The 16598-nt window shown below is 40.2% G+C and overlaps 1 protein-coding gene across 1 annotated transcript in view; it reads left to right on the top strand.

The window, feature by feature from the left end:
• The window catches only part of PIEZO2 (piezo type mechanosensitive ion channel component 2), a 474200-nt gene that overhangs the window by 127804 nt on the left and 329798 nt on the right, over window positions 1-16598 (top strand). Inside the window, 2 exon segments of the mRNA XM_078785142.1 lie at window positions 4741-5065; window positions 5858-6071. Of these exon segments, the coding sequence (XP_078641268.1) occupies window positions 4741-5065; window positions 5858-6071 (539 nt within the window).

The raw sequence follows: 16598 nt of genomic DNA, 5'->3' as shown, positions 1-16598 counted from the left end.
ACAATGAACTACCACATAACGGAGGGAGAGAGGGAGTGAGAGGGAGCGAGAGGGAGAAGAGAGCGAGAGAGAGGGGGAGAGAGGGACGGAGAGAAAGAGAGGGGGAGGAGAGGGGGAGGAGAGAGGGAGAGAGAGGGGGAGGAGAGAGCGAGAGAGAGACTTTGTGACTTTTTATGTCCTTTTATTACAAAAGTATAAAATCCAATAAATGATGATTCAAAGAAAATGATCACTGCAGGTGCACAAACCGGTACATGATAAATAAACAAAATATAAGCAAACAAACAAGAAGGTTTAAGGAAAAACAACTACATAGTAAATATTAACTAACCCTCAGCTATTTTGCAGCATGCATTTTTTTTTATACACCACTGCTTCTCAAAGAGTTGTACCTCAGAACAACAACAAAATTCCAGCTTAACTCTTGAAACACAGAGAGCTTTAAACATTTCCAAAACATCTGTACTATACAAATCATTCCGTATCTTTGATTTCCTGGTCTTAAATATCACCAACTTGGCTTGCGCCAGAAAGAAATTAATTAAAACTGTTGTTGGGGAATTGAAACGACCACCAGGGACAAAAATAAAGGCAGGAAAATTAAAAACAAAAGAAAGACGTGCGAGTAACATTTTAAAGAAAACAAATAAAGGCGTTAAACAGTTACAGCGTACATACACATGGGACAGGGTTTCACTCTGTCCACAAAAGGGACACTGATCACTTGTCGCTTGTGAAAAGCGGTGAATGAGAGAGTTTGTGGGTATTATCCAATGTGCGATTCTCCATTGGAGATCACCAGCACGTTTTGGCACAGGAGTTTATAATACCATCCCCAGTTTGGGGAGAAAGGAGGAGTGTGTGGCAGGACTGCAGACCACCTGCAAGGTGCTGGGGGAGACAAGGAGGGGAAAAGAGCTTTTAAACATTGGAGATACAAGGTTTTACGGTTACAGCTGGAAGAGGAAAAGGAGCGGCCAAAATGTATTGGCTCCAAGTTTTCAGAGGCCGACAAAAGAAGGTTGGGGAAAGGAGAGAGGCTCGGCTCAGAGGGAGGTACAGGACGAACCAACCAAGGTTGGGAGTACCGTAGGAACGAAGAACCACCCTTAAACATCTGTCTAGTTGGCGAGATGATCTAACGCCAGTCGCTGAGGCAATAACAGCTCAACACTTAGCCACTTATCATTGGCATTGTTTTTAAGGTGGCACACCTTAGTGATTGATGCAGCAACAAACTTTTTAATGAAGGCCCTGTTGTTAAAAAAAACCTTCGGGTTTTGAGTGAATTAGTAAAATGGAGTCTATAGTGGGGTCTTTCGGAGTGAATTAGTTTAACAGTCTATAGTGCGGTCTTTCAGAGTGAATTCGTTAAACAGAGTCTATAGTGGGGTCTTTCAGAGTGAATTAGTTTAACAGTCTATAGTGGGGTCTTTCAGAGTGAATTAGTTAAAAGGAGTCTCTAGTTGGGTCTTTCGGAGTGAATTAGTTAAAAAGAGTCTCTATTGAGGTCTTTCGGAGTGAATTAGTTTAACGGAGTCGATAGTTGGGTCTTTTGGGGTGAATTGATGGAGTCTATAGTGGGGTCTTTTGGATTGAATTAATGGAGTCTATAGTGGGTCTTTCGGAGTGAATTAGATAAATGGAGTCCAAAGTGGGGTCTTTCGGAGTGAATTAGTTAAAAGGAGTCTCTCGTGGGGTCTTTCAGAGTGAATTAGTTAAAGAGTCTATATTGGGGTCTTTTGTAGTGAATTAGTTTAACAGAGTCTAAAGTGGGGTCTTTTGGGGTGAATTGATGGAGTCCTTAGAAGTGTCTTTTGGATTGAATTAATGGAGTCTATAGTCGAGTCTTTTGGATTGAATTAGTTAATGGAGTCTAAAGTTGGGTCTTTTGTCATGAATTAGGTAAATGGAGTCGATAGTGGGGTCTTTCGGAGTGAATTGGTTAAACAGAATCTATGGTGGGGACTTTCAGTGTGAATTAGTTTAACAGAGTCTAGAGTGGGGTCTTTCAGATTGAATTGGTTTAACAGAGCATACTGTGGGGTCTTTCAGAGTGAATTAGTTAAACAGAGTCTATAGTGGGGTCTTTCGGAGTGAATTAGTTAAAAGGAGTCTCTAGTGGGGTCTTCTGGAGTGAATTCGTTTAACAGAGTCAAAAGTGGGGTCTTTTGGGGTGAATTAATGGAGTCGAAAGTGGGGTCTTTCGGTGTGAATTAGGTAAATGGAGTCGATAGCACGGTCTTTCGTAGTGAATTAGGTAAATGGAGTGTATAGTGGGGTCTTTCGGAGTGAATTAGGTAAATGGAGTCCATAGTGGGATATTTTGGAGTGAATTAGATAAATGGAGTCCATAGTGGGGTCTTTCAGAGTGAATTAGTTAAATGGAGTTTATAGTGGGGTCTTTCGGGGGTGAATTGGTTAAACAGAATCTACAGTGGGGTCTTTCAGAGTGAATTAGTTTAACAGAGTCTATCGTGGGGTCTTTCAGAGTGAATTAGTTAAACAGAATCTATGGTGAGGTCTTTCAGAGTGAATTAGTTAAATGGAGTCTATAGTGGGGTCTTTCGGGGGTGAATTGGTGAAACAGAATCTTCAGTGGGGTCTTTCAGAGTGAATTAGTTCAACAGGATCTATAGTAGCGTCTTTCAGAGTGAATTCGTTTAACAGAATCTATAGTGGGGTCTTTCAGAATGAATTAGTTGAACAGAATCTATGGTGGGGTGTTTCAGAATGAATTTGTTTAACAGAGTCTATGGTGGGGTCTTTTGGATTGAATTCGTAAAATGGAGTCTATAGTGGGATCTTTCAGAGTGAATTAATTAAACAGAGTCTATAGTGGGGTCTTTCATCGTGAATTAGTAAAATGGAGTCTATAGTGGGGTCTTTCGGAGTGAATTAGTTAAACAGAGTCTATCGTGGGGTCTTTCGGAGTGAATTCGTAAAATGGAGTCTATAGTGGGGTCTTTCAGATTGAAGTAGGTAAATGAAGTCTATAGTGGGGTCTTTCGTAGTGAATTAGTAAAATGGAGTCTATCGTGGGTGTTACGTGCTCCTCCCCAAACCCCGGTCGCGGTGTACCTCCGAGCCCTGAGAGGAGTCACGGCAGAAAGATGTCTTATTCTGTGTGTCAAAGATCAATGGTGAAACCACACCAATTGTTACCAACAAACAAGTATTGTATTAAGGTCACCCAAGAATAACAGCACAAAAACAATATTAATCAATTGTACAACAAATATATCATTCCTATGAAGGTACCATCAGTTTCGTACAATGTAACTCACTGTGCTCCAAGTGAGCGAAAAGAACATTCCCAATGTCTCTGTCCCAGCTTCAAACCAAAGTCGATCCACACTCCAGTGATCGTCAGAACGATGTTGTATCGAGACCAGAATCCCGTTCGGTTGACAGTGTGACAGCGATAACAACTCTGTCGCAGGAATCCCTTTCCCAGGAAACCCAAAGTTCACTTGTGACCCCCATTCACCAGCGTTTGCTCAAGACCTCGAAGCAGCTCGGCTCCTTCTCCGACCTCACTTGCTCCGCCTCTTCTTCCTCTTCCTCTCCTTTTTTTCGTCCGGTTCCCGATCCGGTTTCCGGTTTCTTTTTAAAACATTAAATTTTTTTACCTTTTGAAAACAGTTATCTCCAATTCACTTAAACGATAACAATAATAGTACATGCAACCAAAAATGTTTACAGTGGATGAGAAACACAACAACGGAAGTGACGAATCCGTAACAGTGGTGTCTTTTGGAGTGGATTAGTAAAATGGAGTTTATAGTGGGGTCTTTCGGAGTGAATTAGTAAACTGGAGTCTATAGTGGGGTCTTTAAGAGCGAATTAGTTAAACAGAGTCTATAGTGGGGTCTTTTGGAGTGAATTAGTTAAACAGAGTCTATCATGGGGTCTTTCGGAGTGAATTAGTTAAACAGAGTCCATCGTGGGGTCTTTCGGAGTGAATTAGTTAAACAGAGTCTATAGTGGGGTTTTTCGGAATGAATTAGTAAAATGGAGTCTATAGTAGGGTCTTTTGGAGTGAATTCGTTAAACAGAGTCTATAGTGGGGTCTTTCGGAGTGAATTAGTAAAATGGAGTCTATAGCAGGGTCTTTCGGAGTGAATTAGTAAAATGGAGTCTATAGTGGGGTCTTTTGGAGTGAATTAGTAAAATGGAGTCTATAGTGGGGTCTTTCAGAGTGAATTAGTAAAATGGAGTATATAGTGCGGTCTTTCGGAGTGAATTAGTAAAATGGAGTCTATAGTGGGGTCTTTAAGAGTGAATTAGTTAAACAGAGTATATAGTGGGGTCTTTTGGAGTGAATTAGTAAAATGGAGTCTATAGTGGTGTCTTTCGGAGTGAATTAGTTAAACAGAGTCTATCGTGGGGTCTTTCGGAGTTAATTAGTTTAACAGAGTCCATCGTGGGGTATTTCGGAGTGAATTAGTTAAACGAGTCTATAGTGGGGTCTTTCGGAGTGAATTAGTTAAACAGAGTCTATAGTGGGGTCTTTCAGAGTGAATTAGTTAAACAGAGTCTATTGTGGGGTCTTTCGGAGTGAATTAGTTAAATGGAGTGTGTTGTGGGGTTTTTCGGAGTGAATTAGTAAAATGGAGTCTGTTGTGGGGTCTTTCGGAGTGAATTAGTTTAACAGAGTCCATAGTGGGATATGATGTCATATGTATATTAACTCAGAGATATGATGGTTAAATGGAGTTTCAAATGTGTGTTCTGCAGGATCTGAAGGAATGGGATCCCGGTGCACCAGACAAACGTGGCGATGTGCTTGAGAAAGGAGGAGAACAAAAAAATTACTTGGTGGAGAGGATTGAGGAAATGGAAGAGGAGCAGGAGCAGGAGGAGGAGGAGGAGGAGGAGGGGTTGGATGATTATGAGGAAGATGAAGAGGAATATGAAGAGGAAGAAGAGGGATTATTTACCAGTCGGAAGCGACAGATCTTGGAAAAGATCGCCAGCATCGCCTCTGACTTAAAGGAATTAACTGGGAAGATCATTGAGACAGCTGGGAAAGTTGTAACTACGTTTCTGCTTGGATTAGCAGGTACTTCAATCTCCTTGATTCTCATCTGCTTGATTCTCTCTTACACTTAGCGGATTTCAAGTTTGTAGAATTTCACTTTGTATACTTACCAAGGATCACTTTACCAAATCCACGGGGTTTAGGATATCAAACACTACAGGTAATAAAAATGATGAAACGTCACAAAAGTTGACCACTGTTAAGATACATTGAACAGACGACGTCATTTGATCAAATTTCAAAGTCACGTGCTTGTACTACATAGGAGAGTCTCTCCTGCTCATCTGTCCGGAGTTGCCATAACTGCAGGGTAGAGTCACATCGATTTTTTTTTTGCATACCAGATCGAGGCTCCTGTGAGAGCGTGTAAGAGCTCGTGTAAGATTAAGAGATTAATCACAAAAAAACAAACAAAAAATGGACACACAAAACATACAATAAAGGGAGCGGGAGGCAAGATGGGGAGAGAGGGAAGCACACAAGCACAACAACAGGAGAGAGCAGGGACATCGGGAGATCTGTGGGAGGGAGAGGGCTTGGGGGGAGGAGGAAACGGGGGTGGGGGGGGGGGGGGTGGGGGTGTCAGAGAGGTAAAAAGAAACAAATGGACACAGATAGGACTTCCAGGAAATAAGTCGGATTTTCAAAAAAGTGGATCTGGGGTGAATTAAGGGGGGTTTAATTGATCTTGATTGATCTTGATCGAGTTTTATGGTGTGTATAAGGTAACATTTGGAACAAATTCCGAATTTGGAATGGTGTGGAACATTCCAGTTGGTGAGTTTACACCTGTGTGTCCTTTTGAAACCCCAGGTATTATCCATCCATCCCTCACCAATTCGGTGTACTTCATCATGTTCATGGGCTTGGCATCATGGTGGGCCAGCGGCAGGGTCGTGTCGCCCGTGGTCTTTTCATCACTCTGCATCCTGGCGGCCATCTTCAGTGCCGGGCATTTGTTTTGCCTTTTCCTTTACCAGCTTCAGCGTTTCCAGCAGTTCGTACCTCCCTCCGACATCTACGCAAGGTCAGTGTTGTGTTGCCAGGCCTGTGACCTATTGATGTCTACATGTTATTGACATGGAAAAGGTTTTGTGGAACATGAATGTGGTTATTTGTATGTGCCCCAGGATTTCACAGACGGAGTGTATTATCTAGTGTCGGTTTGATTGCTCACTCGACTATAACCACAGATTGGTGTTTCACATCAGGCGCTTTGCATCACAAAAGTGCTTCGTCCCTCGGATAGACGTTAATCTTGGCGTCCCATCACCAAGCATTAGTTGGTGGATGTTGAAGACCCCAAAGAGTCGCCAAGTTTGCGAATTAGTAGATTAAATGAATAGTACCAAGTGTGCCCGATGCTCGTCTCCCGGAGGAGGGCGGTGGTAGTCGGGTTGCCAAAGTTATAGAGAGAGTCTTGGGGTGTTAGGGGTCTTAAGGGTTCTAAAGGGTTTTTGAGTTATAAAGGGTCTTTAGGGTCCTCAGGGTCTTGAAGGGTCTTAGGGTTCTAAAGGTTTCTACTGATCTTAAAGGGTCGGACAGGTCTTAGGAATCGTAGGGTCTTTGCATTCTAAATGGTCATTAGGGTCTTCGAGGTCTTAGGGGTCTTCAGGTTCTAAAGGGTCTTAGCAGTGTTAAGGGTCTTCTAGATCTTAAGATTTTTCAATAGTAAGTAAATAATACACCCACTCATATTCTGTACGGACAAACAGACAGACAGACAAATGGACGCTCTCCTCTGGTGAGGGTAATTCAAAGGTTAAATCAATCGGTTTAAATTAAACATGGAAACATATTGTGAGCTGACGGAATCTCGCAATATGTGATGGACATACAAACATAGATTACATTTGTGAGATATGTGATGGACATACAAACATAGATTACATTTGTGAGATATGTGATGGACATACAAACATAGATTACATTTGTGAGATATGTGATGGACATACAAACATAGATTACATTTGTGAGATATGTGATGGACATACAAACAAATATTACATTTGTGAGATATGTGATGGACATACAAACAAATATTACATTTGTGAGATATGTGATGGACACACAAACATAGATTACATTTGTGAGATATGTGATGGACATACAAACAAAGATTACATTTGTGAGATATGTGATGGACACACAAACATAGATTACATTTGTGAGATATGTGATGGACGTACAAATATAGATTATATTTGTGAGATATGTGATGGACACACAAACATAGATTACATTTGTGAGATATGTGATGGACACACAAACATAGATTACATTTGTGAGATATGTGATGGACACACAAACATAGATTACATTTGTGAGATATGTGATGGACATACAAACAAAGATTACATTTGTGAGATATGTGATGGACACACAAACATAGATTACATTTGTGAGATATGTGATGGACATACAAACATAGATTACATTTGTGAGATATGTGATGGACATACAAACAAAGATTACATTTGTGAGATATGTGATGGACACACAAACATAGATTACATTTGTGAGATATGTGATGGACATACAAACAAAGATTACATTTGTGAGATATGTGATGGACATACAAACAAAGATTACATTTGTGAGATATGTGATGGACATACAAAGATTACATTTGTGAGATATGTGATGGACATACAAAGATTACATTTGTGAGATATGTGATGGACGTACAAATATAGATTACATTTGTGAGATATGTGATGGACATACAAATATAGATTACATTTGTGAGATATGTGATGGACATACAAACATAGATTACATTTGTGACATATGTGATGGACGTACAAACAAAGATTACATTTGTTAGATATGTGATGGACATACAAACAAAGATTACATTTGTGAGATATGTGATGGACATACAAACAAAGATTACATTTGTGAGATATGTGATGGACATACAAATATAGATTACATTTGTGAGATATGTGATGGACATACAAACAAAGATTACATTTGTGAGATATGTGATGGACATACAAATATAGATTACATTTGTGAGATATGTGAAGGACATACAAACAAAGATTACATTTGTGAGATATGTGATGGACATACAAATATAGATTACATTTGTGAGATATGTGATGGACACAAACATAGATTACATTTGTGAGATATGTGATGGACACACAAACATAGATTACATTTGTGAGATATGTGATGGACGTACAAATATAGATTACATTTGTGAGATATGTGATGGACATACAAACATAGATTACATTTGTGACATATGTGATGGACGTACAAACAAAGATTACATTTGTGAGATATGTGATGGACACAGAAACATAGATTACATTTGTGAGATATGTGATGGACATACAAACATAGATTACATTTGTGAGTTATGTGATGGACATACAAACAAAGAATACATTTGTGAGATATGTGATGGACATACAAAGATTACATTTGTGAGATATGTGATGGACATACAAAGATTACATTTGTGAGATATGTGATGGACACACAAACATAGATTACATTTGTGAGATATGTGATGGACATACAAACATAGATTACATTTGTGAGATATGTGATGGACATACAAACATAGATTACATTTGTGACATATGTGATGGACGTACAAACAAAGATTACATTTGTGAGATATGTGATGGACGTACAAACATAGATTACATTTGTGAGATATGTGATGGACATACAAACATAGATTACATTTGTGAGATATGTGATGGACATACAAACAAAGATTACATTTGTGAGATATGTGATGGACACACAAACATAGATTACATTTGTGAGATATGTGATGGACACACAAACATAGATTACATTTGTGAGATATGTGATGGACGTACAAATATAGATTACATTTGTGAGATATGTGATGGACATACAAACATAGATTACATTTGTGAGATATGTGATGGACATACAAACAAAGATTACATTTGTGAGGTATGTGATGGACACACAAACATGGATTACATTTGTGAGATATGTGATGGACACACAAACATAGATTACATTTGTGAGATATGTGATGGACGTACAAATATAGATTACATTTGTGAGATATGTGATGGACATACAAACATAGATTACATTTGTGACATATGTGATGGACGTACAAACAAAGAATACATTTGTGAGATATGTGATGGACACACAAACATAGATTACATTTGTGAGATATGTGATGGACATACAAAGATTACATTTGTGAGATATGTGATGGACACACAAACATAGATTACATTTGTGAGATATGTGATGGACATACAAAGATTACATTTGTGAAATATGTGATGGACACACAAACATAGATTACATTTGTGAGATATGTGATGGACATACAAAGATTACATTTGTGAGATATGTGATGGACATAAAAAGATTAAATTTGTGAGATATGTGATGGACATACAAACATAGATTACATTTGTGAGATATGTGATGGACATACAAACAAAGATTACATTTGTGAGATATGTGATGGACACACAAACATATATTACATTTGTGAGATATGTGATGGACATACAAACATAGATTACATTTGTGAGATATGTGATGGACATACAAACATAGATTACATTTGTGAGATATGTGATGGACATACAAACATAGATTACATTTGTGAGATATGTGATGGACATACAAATAAAGATTACATTTGTGAGATATGTGATGGACATACAAACATAGATTACATTTATGAGATATGTGATGGACATACAAACAAAGATTACATTTGTGAGATATGTGATGGACATACAAACATAGATTTCATTTGTGAGATATGTGATGGACATACAAACATAGATTACATTTGTGAGATATGTGATGGACACACAAACATAGATTACATTTGTGAGATATGTGATGGACATTCAAACATAGTAGTCCATGGGCCCGGACCCGAAATTTCACTAATTGGTACCACCCGAGGTGGCAAGTTCTAGTAATGATTTTTGGAAAGGTGCATGTATGTGGGATACATGCTGATGTGATAGCAATTCTGGACTGGTAGCTTAGTGGTAGTTATCAGCTATTTTATACCCGCACCCTGTGAAAAGGCGTTCGACGGTTCGGATTGATTTAGTCCATGTGTGAAATTTTGGGTACGGGCCCATGGACTAATTGGGCATATTAATCAGAAAGTACTGAGACAACGTAGATCCCAAAATTATCGCTTTATGTCTTATTTTAAACATACAATCTTCACATAGTGTAATTTTGGAATACAACAGCTACTATAATACACGTACGTGATTGTTATGGAAATTGTCACATAAACATGTCACAACATGAAAAGGTCACAACACATATTAATCAAACGGTTTTCTGAATGAAGGGAAAGAAAGTCCAGAGGCTGTACTGAGCTCATCTGCTGAGCCCATCTCAAGTACATGTATGCCACAATAGCTATAAACAGTACTCGTACTCAAATGTTATACAAAATGGTTGGAAATCACATACTAACAGAACTAACAGACTGTAGGCTATGTACCCGGTATGGTCAGGTAGTGCTTCACATAAAGATGAAATGACACAACACATTATCAAAATGTCTACATGTCTACATGTATTCTGAGGGTGTTTCCAGGGAAAGTTTCCATTTGTCCATTCCATTTGTTTTTCCTACAGTCAGCATGGTTCTGGTGGACACTGGGGTGATTGGCTTTGCTTGTACGGCAATCCCATTCACTCTGTGAGATGTTCCTTCTCCACTGGTGGTCTCTTCCAGACGGTCGATATTATCCCAGGCTAAGGTTGTGAATATGCCAGGATGGATGTTACCTGGGAGGGCAACATCACTCCCTGATAGCGAGAGCTTTTGGAGACACAGAGCAGTGTCGATCTCTTCCATCTGAGAATAGGACACACTATGGCCGAGTCGGTTGAGGATGTGTATCAACTCTACATTCCCGGTCAGTGACTTGATAGCGAATGGCAGAACGATGTGCTTCGGGGGCTTTATCAGTCCACGTGTTACAGCATATACCATGTCATAGCCGAGTGAACACAGAAGCCGCTGGACTCTTTGAGATGCATGATCAGGGTCATTGGAACCTGTAAGTAGATAGCACAGGAAGACCATGACCGACTCTGGAATGGTAGTGTCCTCTGCTTCTGGTTTGACTTCCGGTGGCCAGGCTTGAGGGGCATCTTGGTTCTTGATGTCGGCTCTCATTTTCAGGGCTGCTTTGGAGACCACATCTTCAGCATGGAGGCCTTTCTGAGTATGCAGCTCTGCTTGTAGCGATTGGTATTGTTTGGCAAGTTCGTATATGGACAGGTTGTCTGGAAACAGGAGGAGTTTCCCTTTTCCCTCAGAGAAGATGTGCAGGGAGTCTGCAAACTCGCTTTCCAGTTTCCGTCGTATGTGTTTCTTGGTTGATTCCCTTACATGGGCAATACCAAGAGAGTTCATTGAAGCCACCAGTCTAGAAGAGAGATCAGTCATTGTCATCACTTGAGGATTGCCAAAAAGCTCCCTTCTGATGAACAGGAACAGCTCATTGTAGGCCTGATCCACAGCAGCGCCATACTGAGCTTCAGCATCATCATCTTGGCTTGCATCCTGTCCACTGCGAACCTCTCTTTTGGTATAGAACCGATAGCACGACCTATGATAGTGACCTTCTGCAGCTACCAGGTCTCTGCTGACTATGGCAAGGATTCTGCTGTCCATTTTCTCCATGGCTACATTCCTGATTGTGGCGTCAGCTCGCAGTTCTCGACATTGTATGAGGATTTCTCTCGTCTTCTGTCCTTTAGCATACTTGGTGTCTTTCTGGCAGAAAATGCACTCTGCCTCATAAGTCCTTGATGTGCTTGCACATTGTCTAGCTGCTCTCTGTGATCCTGTGTCTTGAGCAGGTTCACTGGCACTGGCACATTTGAGGATGCCATCAAGATGTCTTTTCATGGTGAAGAGACTGCGACATTTTCTGTGGTACTGGATTGTTGGAATCTGTCCATCAGGAAGGTTCGTAGCTAGTTTCAAAATTGCTGCATGTTTTCTGATCTGGGCTGCCCTCAGCAATGTTCTCCATGAGTCAATGTCTTGTAGTGAAACCAGCTTGTCTGTATTGTCATTGGAACAGTGGATGATGCACTTCACTCGTGGCCGCTTTAGTGGCAGGCTGCTTGCTCCGTCAGAGGCCATGTTCAGTCAGTTTTCACCTGCAACATAGAATTATCAATCCACATTACTATGTTGCACAAATTAGTAGTCTGCCAGTCCTTAATTATATTTAATTACACTTAATTAGACTGGTGAAACCAGTGGACTGATATCTGAAAGCAAATCAAGCATTCATGACTGGACTTATTCTAACCAGGCTGCAAATGTATATCACCACTGATGAGGGGAAATCAGCACTTTACATATCTGTCATATATTTTCTGCTTAACTAAATAGACATAATTATTGCAGAGCCTCTTGTTCTTGCCTCACCTACCAGGAAGTATCCACCAGTGGCCAAGTATACGGAATACGGAAGAAAACTGGACACTGCCAGCATCCAACATATATTTTGTTCTTAACTAAGACACTAAAACTGAAGAAAAAGTTAGTTTCCACACATGAATAAATACAAGAATATGTATTATATAGTATAACATACATGTCTTTATTACAAACATCCATTTGCTAAGATATTTAAGCATGTTACATTGTCTATTCAGCTAAAAAAATGATTTGGAAGATGATACTAGTAACAACAGCGCGGAGTTGCGGTATCGCGATTAATGCAAAAACAGCTTTCCTGCAAGAAAAATGAAAAAGCTACCCATTTGGAATTGCTATCACATATTATTTTACTTATATGGGTGTAACAAATAAATTGGCACCATGGAACTTTTGCCACCTCGGGTGGTACCGATATCTGGTCTGGCCCATGGACTATAGATTACATTTGTGAGATATGTGATGGACATACAAACATAGATTACATTTGTGAGATATGTGATGGACGTACAAACATAGATTACATTTATGAGATTACATAATCTCGCGATATGTGATGGACATACAAACATAGATTACGTTTGTGAGATATGTGATGGACATACAAACATAGATTACATTTGTGAGATTACGTAATCTCGCGATATGTGATGGACATACAAACATAGCTTACATTTGTGAGATTACGTAATATCGCGATATGTGATGGACATACAAACATAGATTACATTTGTGAGATATGTGATGGACATACAAACATCGATTACATTTGTGAGATATGTGATGGACATACAAACATAGATTACATTTGTGAGATATGTGATGGACATACAAACATAGATTACATTTGTAAGATATGGGATGGACATACAAACATAGATTACATTTGTGAGTTATGTGATGGACATACAAACATAGATTACATTTGTGAGATATGTGATGGACATACAAACATAGATTACATTTGTGAGATTACGTAATCTCGCGATATGTGATGGACATACAAACATAGATTACATTTGTGAGTTATGTGATGGACATACAAACATAGATTACATTTGTGAGTTATGTGATGGACATACAAACATAGATTACATTTGTGAGTTATGTGATGGACATACAAACATAGATTACATTTGTAAGATATGTGATGGACATACAAACATAGATTACATTTGTGAGTTATGTGATGGACATACAAACATAGATTACATTTGTGAGATATGTGATGGACGTACAAACATAGATTACATTTGTGAGATATGTAATGGACATACAAACATAGATTACATTTGTGAGATATTTGATGAACATACAAACATTGATTACATTTGTGAGATATGTGATGGACGTACAAACATAGATTACATTTGTGAGATATTTGATGGACATACAAACATAGATTACATTTGTGAGATATGTGATGGACATACAAACATAGATTACATTTGTGAGATATGTAATGGACATACAAACATAGATTACATTTGTGAGATATGTGATGGACATACAAACATTGATTACATTTGTAAGATATGTGAAGGACGTACAAACATAGATTACATTTGTGAGATATGTGATGGACGTACAAATATAGATTACATTTGTGAGATATGTGATGGACGTACAAATATAGATTACATTTGTGAGATATGTGATGGACGTACAAATATAGATTACATTTGTGAGATATGTGATGGACGTACAAACATAGATTACATTTGTGAGTTATGTGATGGACATACAAACATAGATTACATTTGTGAGATATGTGATGGACGTACAAACATAGATTACATTTGTGAGATATGTGATGGACGTACAAATATAGATTATATTTGTGAGAAATGTGATGGACGTACAAATATAGATTACATTTGTGAGATATGTGATGGACGTACAAATATAGATTACATTTGTTAGATATGTGATGGACGTACAAACATAGATTACATTTGTGAGTTATGTGATGGACATACAAACATAGATTACATTTGTGAGATATGTGATGGACGTACAAACATAGATTACATTTGTGAGATATGTAATGGACATACAAACATAGATTACATTTGTGAGATATGTGATGGACGTACAAACATAGATTACATTTGTGAGATATGTGATGGACGTACAAATATAGATTACATTTCTGAGATATGTAATGGACATACAAACATAGATTAGGATGGGGAGGTAGGTGTTAAAGACGTGGGATGGAGAGGGATGTGTTAAAGATGTGGGATGGAGAGGGATGTGTTAAAGATGTGGGATGGGGAGGGATGTGTTAAAGACGTGGGATGGGGAGGGATGTGTTAAATATGTTGGATGGGGAGGGATGTGTTAAAGACGTGGGATGGGGAGGGATGTGTTAAAGACGTGGGATGGGGAGGGATGTGTTAGACGTGGGTTAGGGAGGGATGTGTTAGACATGGGATGGGGAGGTATGTGTTAAAGACGTGGGATGGGGAGGGATGTGTTGGACGTGGGATAGGGAGGGATGTGTTAGACATGGGATAGGGAATGATCTGTTAGACGTGGGATAGGGATGAATGTGTTAGACGTGGGATGGGGAGGTATGTGTTAAAGATGTGGGATGGAGAGGGATGTGTTAAAGATGTGGGATGGGGAGGGATGTGTTAAAGACGTGGGATGGGGAGGGATGTGTTAAAGACGTGGGATGGGGAGGGATGTGTTGGACGTGGGTTAGGGAGGGATGTGTTAGACATGGGATGGGGACGGATGTGTTAAAGACATGGGATGGGGAGGGATGTGTTAAAGACATAGGATGGGGAGGGTGTGTTGGACGTGGGATAGGGAGGGATGTGTTAGACATGGGATAGGGATGAATGTGTTAGAGGTGGGATGGGGAGGTATGTGTTAAAGACGTGGGATGGGGAGGGATGTGTTGGACGTGGGATAGGGAGGGATGTGTTAGACATGGGATAGGGAGGGATCTGTTAGACGTGGGATAGGGATGAATGTGTTAGACGTGGGATGGGGAGGTATGTGTTAAAGATGTGGGATGGAGAGGGATGTGTTAAAGATGTGGGATGGGGAGGGATGTGTTAAAGACGTGGGATGGGGAGGGATGTGTTAAAGACGTGGGATGGGGAGGGATGTGTTAGACGTGGGGTAGGGAGGGATGTGTTAGACATGGGATGGGGACGGATGTGTTAAAGATGTGGGATGGGGAGGGATGTGTTAAAGACATAGGATGGGGAGGGGTGTGTTGGACGTGGGATAGGGAGGGATGTGTTAGACATGAGATAGGGATGGATGTGTTAAACGTGGGATAGGGATGTATGTGTTAGACGTGGGATGGGGAGGTATGTGTTAAAGACGTGGGATGGGGAGGGATGTGTTAAAGACGTGGGATGGGGAGGGATGTGTTAAAGACGTGGGATGTGGAGGGATGTGTTAAAGACATGTGATGGGGAGGGATGTGTTTAAGACGTGGGATGGGGAGGGATGTCTTAAAGTCGTGGGATGGGGAGGGATGTGTTAAAGACGTCGGATAGGGAGGGATGTGTAAGATGTGGGATAGGGAGGGATGTGTTAGACATGGGATAGGGAGGGATGTGTTAGACGTGGGATAGGGATGAATGTGTTAGACCTGGGATGGGGAGGGATGTGTTAAACACGTGGGATGGGGAGGGATGTGTTAAAGACGTTGGATGGGGAGGGATGTGTAAGACGTGGGATAGGGAGGGATGTGTTAGACATGGGATAGGGAGGGATGTGTTAGACGTGGGATAGGGATGAATGTGTTAGACCTGGGATGGGGAGGGATGTGTTAAAGACGTGGGATGGGGAGAGATGTGTTCAAGATGTGGGATAGGAAGGGATGTGTTAAAAACGTGGGATGTGGCGGGATGTGTTAAAGACGTTGGATGGGGAGGGATGTGTAAGACGTGGGATAGGGAGGGATGTGTTAGACATGGGATAGGGAGGGATGTGTTAGACGTGGGATAGGGATGAATGTGTTAGACCTGGGATGGGGAGGGATGTGTTAAAGACGTGGGATGGGGAGGGATGTGTTAAAGATGTGGGATGGGGAGGGATGTGTTCAAGATGTGGGATGGG

This window comes from Myxine glutinosa, chromosome 9 (assembly GCF_964187855.1).
Source record: "Myxine glutinosa chromosome 9, kmMyxGlut1.1, whole genome shotgun sequence".
Lineage (NCBI taxonomy): Eukaryota > Metazoa > Chordata > Myxini > Myxiniformes > Myxinidae > Myxine > Myxine glutinosa.
This window is presented reverse-complemented; position numbering and strand designations above follow the sequence as displayed.